General features: G+C 42.0%; 1 protein-coding gene across 1 annotated transcript; it reads right to left on the reverse strand.

Moving 5' to 3' along the window:
• Positions 1 to 5,501: 5,501 nt before the first annotated feature.
• Positions 5,502 to 7,479, reverse strand: LOC130718221 (uncharacterized). Its single transcript, XM_057568744.1, has 4 exons — positions 7,200 to 7,479; positions 6,921 to 7,116; positions 6,236 to 6,322; positions 5,502 to 5,792 (listed from the first exon to the last, which is right to left on the reverse strand). Exons 1-4 carry the CDS (start codon positions 7,427 to 7,429, stop codon positions 5,643 to 5,645), a joined length of 663 nt encoding a protein of 220 aa, XP_057424727.1. The 5' UTR covers positions 7,430 to 7,479; the 3' UTR covers positions 5,502 to 5,642.
• Between the last annotated feature and the right edge of the window lie 264 nt (positions 7,480 to 7,743).

Genomic DNA, 7,743 nt, shown 5'->3' on the forward strand with positions numbered 1-7,743 from the left:
CTTTGGACATGCTTTGTTTAAGTCTGTGTAATCTACACACATTCGCCATTTCCCGTTCGCCTTCTTCACCATTACGACGTTCGCCAACCACGTCGGATACTTCACCTCCCTGATGAACTCTGCCGCCAGCAACTTGTCGACTTCCTGTTGCACCGCCTTCCCTTTGTCGCCACCCAAGCGCCTCCTGAGTTGTGAAACTGGCTTGACACTTGGATTCAATGCTAACCGATGACATATGAAGTTTGGATCAATTCCAGGCATGTCTTTGCAGCTCCAAGCGAACAAGTCTAAGTTCTCCCCAAGCAGTTTTGTCAGGCGCGTCTCCTGCTCTTCCGTCAGTCTGGTCCCAATCTTCAAAGTGCGATCGCCAAACTTTAGCGCCTTCGTTTCCTCAATTGGCGTGGGCCTATTTACTCGCCCCTCGCCCCGGGGATCAAGATTTTCATCCGAAGCTTCGATTTCATAACATCTATGACCAACCAACGCACTCTTCTTGCCATACAAGTTAAGGCAATTATTGTAACACTCCCTCGCCATCTTCTGGTCCACCTTCAGCTTTCCCACCTTTCCACTGTTTAGCGGATACTTGACCGCCAAGTGGGCTGTCGAAATTACAGCACAAAGGCGATTCAATGTATTTCGCCCAATGATGACATTGTAAGATGCCACCACCTGGAGAACCAGATACCTTACCTTCAAAACCCTGGCACACTCATCTTCCCCAAATATTGTGTCTAGATCAATGTATCCCCGCACCATTACTTGCTCCCCCGCGAAACCTACCAAGGTTCCCGCATATGGAGTCAGATCATTGTCAGTTAGTCCCAACTTGTCAAATGCATCACCATAGATAATATCAGCCGAACTACCCTGATCCAGGAGTACCCTTCTGACGTTGAAACTGTTCATCCTTTACTGTACCACAATCGGGTCGTCCTTATGAGGCTTTATCCCCTCAAAGTCCGCCATCGAGATTGTTATGTCAGGGTGTACGAATCCAAAAGCGACCTCATGAACGGAATTAACGGCACGAACATGGCGCTTACGCGCCGCATGAGTGTCGCCACCGCCGCCAAATCCCCCGGCGATGGTGTTGATGGTCCCGACGGGCGGGCCTGAGTGTTGAGCGAACGTGTCATCAGCCCCTTTTGTGGCGATAGCCGCTGTTTCTTGCTTTTTCTTGCCCTTAGTGTCCGCTCGCTCCTCTTCCCGCTTGTGCGCTTTGTTTTGATCGCCACCGTTGCGCCACTGACCTTGACGATTTCCTTGATATCCCGCCCGAATCAACTTATCAATCTCCCGCTGCAAAGTCCAACAATCATCCGTATCATGCCCGGCGGACCGATGGAACTCACACCACTTCTTGGGATTGGCGTCCCGTGGCTGATACTTTGGGGCCTCCGGTTCATCCACTAGATTTGCGTCCCTCGCCCCTTGGAGCATATCCGATAAATCTGTGTTCATCACCATATCAGTTTCCTCCCGCTGGCGATGAGACTTAGATTGCCAAGGCCGACGTTGTTCATAATCATCGCGCCGTGGATACAATTGTTCCTTGGTCGGTTTGAATACCGACTTCCCCTTACCTGGTCTCTGCTGCTTGCCGTCCCCCTTATCTTCGCCGCTCCTATCTTTTTTCGCGCGCTTGGGCGACGTGTCGCCCTTTTCCAACTTCGCGCGCTTTCTTTTGAAAGCGTCGTCCTCCTCGTCGAGAATATAAGTGCTGGCACGAGCACGCATCTCTTCCATCGAGCGCGCCGGCTTACGTGTCAATTTGCTGTTCAACCCCCCCGGCAGCAAACCGTTTTTAAATGCTAAAGCACAAGCTCGAGGCTCCTCGTCCTCTACCTTTACCGACGCCGCGCTGTACCTTGCCATGTATTCTTTCAGTGACTCCCCTTCCTGCTGGCGAATATTGTATAGGTCATTGATCGTCACCGGCTGATTCTTATTTGCCGAGAATTGCACTAGAAACTTGGATGAGAAGTCTCTGAAATTTGAAATCGATCCTCGCGGCAAAGTTGTGAACCACGCCATCGCCGTCGATTTGAACGTCGATGGAAACATCATGCACTTCACCGCATCTGACGCCGCAATTATCACCATCTTCGTATTAAAATACAGAAGATGATCCTTCGGATCGGAATCTCCGGAGTAAGAATCCAGAACTAACGTTTTCATGTTATCCGGAATCGCCACACTCTCGACATCTTCCGAGAACGGACGGAACTCAGCCACGGAATCTGCTTCTCTGCTTCCATCATCTCGCTGCTCGCGACGGTAGAAATCTAACTGAGCCTGTAGATGCTCATTCCGCTGCTGGATGTTGCCAATGCTGCGCATCAAATGGCGCCATTGCTCCTGTGTCACCGCTGGTTGTTGTTCCGGAGCAGGTGAATTCTCTGGTGAGCGCTCCAGAGACCCCACCTGTGAAGGCGATGGAGGAGGTGGTGGTGCAGGAGGTGATGGAGGAGGAGAAGGCGATTGTACTCCTGTCGTTCGTACCGGAGAATCCAGGTCCACACGATGAGGCCGCCGAGGCGGCGAAATCCGCTGTCGCATTGGTGAATGATGTTGCCTCCTGCGTCGAGTCTCCATCCAAACCAGAAACAATGCAAACTCGATCGGAAAACCAAACACTAGTCACAGAATCAAAATCAGAAAACCAGAGAATTGCCTAATCACAATCAGAGGTAACTTCATGCACAATCAATCCACGTGAATGGGAGTAGAAAGTTTACAGTCCCCACAGACGGCGCCAAATGTTCTTGGAATGAACATTGAAGAGAGGTATAGTACCTAGAGGTAGAGGATTGAGCTAAGAGAGGGTGAGAATGAGAGAGAGAGTGCTGAATTTCATGTGCTATTTCATCAAATGAGCCAAAAGTCCCTTCCACTTGATAACTACCTCCTATTTATAGAGCTTGGGTACTACCTATTGGGCCAATTGGGCCTCCGAGGTCAAGGCCCATCTGAAGGCCAGGGCCCCGCCTCAGGGCGGGATACATGCTGGGCGTTGCCCCTCTAGGGGCTCGCCCAGTCCAGAAAGCAAATCAAAATTCCAGCCAACAACATTCGAAAGCTCCTGGACCTGGTACTGGTAGTGCTCCTTTTGACAAATTCAACATTCCAGCCAACAATTGACAAACTGATTTCAGCAAATTCAACAATTGACAACATACACTACTTTCAAACTCAGCAAAAGGGAAAGCAAATCAAAATAATAGAAGTTAGGGTTTTCAATTTGGGGTTTAGGTTTTCAATTTGGGATTTTTCAATTTGGGGGTTTTCAATTCCAACCAACCTTCAAGCTTCAACAGAGAGAGAGAGAGAGTGGGTGGTGGCGTGCGCCGGCCGCTGGTGGTGCTGTGGTGGTGGACTGGTGGCGTGGCCGCGTGGTGTCACTGGTGTGTGTTGTGCTTGAGAGTTGAGAAGTAGAAGTGAGGAAGAACCAGAGTCGTGACTCGTGAGAGAGAGAGAGAAGGTAGTGAGCAGAGAAGGATTGTGGTGGGCTGGTGGCCGGTGGCGGTGGTGCGTCGGCTGGATCGGTGGAGGTGGTGGTCAAGAGAAGGAGAAGAATCGTTCGTGAGTGTGGTGAGAGAGAGACTGAGAGTGAGAATGGCTGAATGAGTGCGTGAGAGAGAGTGAGGCTGCTGGGACCTGGGTGCAAATTTTTAATTTCAGGGGGTTCAAAAAAAAATTACTATAGGGGGGTATGTAGGAATTTTTTTTTTCAGGGGGTTCAACTGAACCCCCTGAACTGAACGTGGGTCCGCCCCTCATGTTGAGATTAGTTAAAGGTGACAAGGTGAATAGCGTTTCAATTTTTACATGTTCCAACTTTCTTTTTCGGGATTGTCTATATGACCCATGATAAAATTTAGGTTAAATAATTCATCATCCAATCACATTTAAGATAAATGAGTTGGAAATAAATTAATAAATAAAATATAGAAATTCCAACTCACTTATCTTCAATGTGATTGGATGATGAGTTATTTAACCCAAACTTTATCATGGGTCATTTAGACAACCCCTTCTTTTTCACCTCATTTTCAATCGTTTTATTTTCATACCTAATGTTTTATCACATGACATATCTATCACTCATTTCTTCTCTTTTTATCTCTCTTATGGAATTAAAGTGTGAATGAAGTATTATTATTAGATATTACCCATTCACTATGAATGATATATTCGCTCACGGCCTTTTATTCCTCACAAACACATAAAACTCTCTTTTTGTGCATATGGAATGCAATTTTTTCTACTCATTTCGCTCCTAAAATTATACTCGCACTCTAAACTTGATGCTTCATGATTAAACACCATTCAAGGTCAAGTTTAACCAACGAACACCACCACATAGTAAAAGTAGTTGTCTGAATTAAAAAAAATAGATTAGTTCCATGCTAAAAGTTAACATAAGATGCGTAACTATATGAAAAATTAGATGCAAATATCATGCAGTATACACATACATCAAATCTACCATACACATACATCAAATCTACCATAATACCCTTAGAGCTATTATGGTTTGGGCCAAGAGTTTCATAAATTCTTTTTGATTCAGTTATGGTGTTTCTAATAACAAATCTACCATACATCTAACAACAAATCCAACTTCTCATGAATGATCTAAGTTTGTAGATATTGAATATCTTTTATTAGGGAGCATATCTGATGTGGTTTTCAGAAGTAAGTTAATCCATGCTAGATCATAGCATCAACTAGCAAACATACAAAGCCATTGCCTAAAGTTTCAGTTCCACTCAATATTGCACTTTACCTTCCATCTTGAGGGGGAGTATTAGAACTGAAAGATGAATTTTCAATTCTATTATTTCTTTTATGCTAGTTATTAGTTGCAGGCGGTTAGCAAAAGTCAGTTAGTTATGCAGATATAACATTCAGTCTAATAGAATGTAAATGCAACTTACGTTCATTCTTTCTGCTTGATGACAACTTGGCTCACATTGAGCTTTCCCCTTCCTTGATTCAACATCCTCTCATCCTCTGAATGAAACTTAGCCCATTTTCAAGCCATTAAATCAAACCATGAATTCAGAATTATTACAATATTGAAAAAAAAAATACTTGTTCTAGTTTTCAAATACAGAGCAGCTATTTTCTGAGGCTGACTCCTTAACAGGCCATGAATAAGTGTTGTTTTGTACTGAAGTTCGGGACTTTTTTTTGTAAAAAGATAAAGAAGTTATGAACATGTCAAGAGAGAACTCATCATCTCAACTTTCATAAAAGCATTATGCTAAATCATCAACTAATAAAAACATTTACATTATAAAGGCTCATAAAGGCTCACGGGAAAAATGACACCTTTATGTGAACCTACTTCTATTAGAGACAAAATCCTTTGAATGTAAGCCATTTATTTCTCTATTAACATTCTACTCTCTGTATTACATATTTTAGAAATTAATCAGCAAAGTTGTGTTAGAAATGTAAGCAAAAAAAAGAAACTTCAATTTGGCCACAGCTTAAGCACTAAAATATCTGATAATAGTAACTAATACTGTCCAACATTGAAGGAAAAGACACTAACAAGGAATAAAACTAGCAGACCCAAGAAAGAACAGATATTAGTTGTTATTTCATTAGTTGGTCTGACACTATCTACGTCAATTTTTTCTCTTCCTTTTAGAGCTCTTGCTTGGATTGGTCTTAGGGTCTTGATTCGATTGAGATGCTGATGACTTCCCTACCGCACAACTCCACAGAGCCCTTTCTACATCAGATGGGGTAAAGGAGGCCCCTTCAGAACTTAGTTCCTGCAAAACATTTTCCCACCGGACATTCAAGAAATTAACACAGCCAAATTCCCTGTAAGCAAAGGGGCATATTCACTTCATCTTTTACAGTGGTTCGTACTTCATATCACTTGACAGAAGATGGTCACAGTACTTAATAAAACATGATTAACTATTACTTTTGCAACCAAAATCGATGCCCAAATTAAAACCAAAAGAGAAAAGGACATGTAATGCCCCAGGGCCTCCATTGGAAATTTAGACAAAAGAGTACTTATTTTAATCATGTCAATTGCTGATAAAATTGTTTCATCAACATAACTACAGCATCATCACAATGCAGTCTAATATACTCCAGAAATGAATGGAATATTATCAATCGATCTCCCCCTATCTTATATTAAAATTCAAAACACAAGCATCAAGCATGAACCCCTTCTATATTATAAAGCATAGAATAATACCTTCGCTTTTGTCTGCAGTTTATTGACGAAAATTAGATATTGCTTCAGCGTATAATATTTTGAGTTTCCAAGAGCTGCTTCCATAGCCTGCATTGCAATTCAGTCAATAATCTCATAACTACTTAAAAAAAAACTTATTTGAGCTAAACTTATAATATAAGGCCGTTTAAGAAAATATCTTGAGTACCTGTAAGTTCTTTTAAATTTATTTTGATAAAGTTCTCATATTAGCTTATCAATAAATACTTAGAGTATGTTTGAGTAAATAACTTAACTAAGTAAGCGATAATGTGATAAAGAGTTTATTTATAAGTTAATTTGAGAAGCTCATTAAATAAGCTCAAAATAACTTATTGGTAGGTACGCTTGTCCTAAAGCTAATATCAACAACTTACGAAAATAAACTCAAAACAACTTTAGATTATAAGCTAATTTTAAGAATTTGCAAAAACACTTGCATAAAACTGCTTATGCTATGAAATAAGCTCTTCCAAACGCGGCTTAGGCTCACTTATTAATTTTCTTGACCTTATTTGATTAAGTTTCCTAAATAAGCTTATCAAAACGTAAATACAAACACACTCGGCGCATATTTGCAAATCCTTTTATAATTGATTCTAAAGACAAAATACTAATAATGATAATGACAAGGTGAGTGAACATGTGAATTGAATTGAACAAATACCTCGTCGGACATGAACGGGGCTAACTCCGGCGTGAAAGCAGCCAAGACAGCAGAAGCAGTGGCCGGACCAACGCCTTTCAAAGCGCTCAGCTCAGTAACCGCTTTCGACACATCTGGAAGACACTGAAAAGCCTTCTCAGAAGCAGATTTCACAACAGCATCATCTAGAGAGGAAACAAAATTCAACAAACGCGGCCTGAAACAAGAAATTCAAAAGAACAAACATCAACAGATAGCGATTATGCAACTCCATGAAAATTGAAACCAAGAAATAGGAACCTCGATTTTCCGCGTGTGAGCTTCCATTGCATGAGTTTGGAGAGTTCGAGAGTGGTGATGAAAGGGTTAGGGTTTCGTTGGTGAAGAAGGGAAGGGAGTTCGTTGCGGTAGAATTCATCGAGAGATACCAAATCAGGTTTGTTTTTGTGGAGAGTAAGAGATTGGATTCGCGATGGATATGCAGAGAGTGCTTCCTGCCAAACACTCACCTCTGAGCATCCAAAATCCATTTCCTTTCTTCACCCTTGCTGCTGGACTCCAACGTCTAGTTAATTAATTCCCCCTTCGAAAGAAAACTTTTCAAATTTTAAATGTTTTTCCCCACGGTAAACCCAATGCCGACATGTGATAGCTTTGAGACTAATCTGCCAAGGTTCAAGTGGGTATGTCTCCCTCAACAAATGTTTTTTCATAAGCACCGCTCAAAATTGAACCTTAAACAAAATATTTAAGGAGTTCAACTATCTACCAGTTGTGTTACACCTTCTTGGTTCAAATTTTCAAATGTTTATAGGGTTTTAATTATACTAATTTTGTTATTGAT

Source organism: Lotus japonicus, chromosome 5, assembly GCF_012489685.1.
Source record: "Lotus japonicus ecotype B-129 chromosome 5, LjGifu_v1.2".
In the NCBI taxonomy this organism is placed as follows: domain Eukaryota; kingdom Viridiplantae; phylum Streptophyta; class Magnoliopsida; order Fabales; family Fabaceae; genus Lotus; species Lotus japonicus.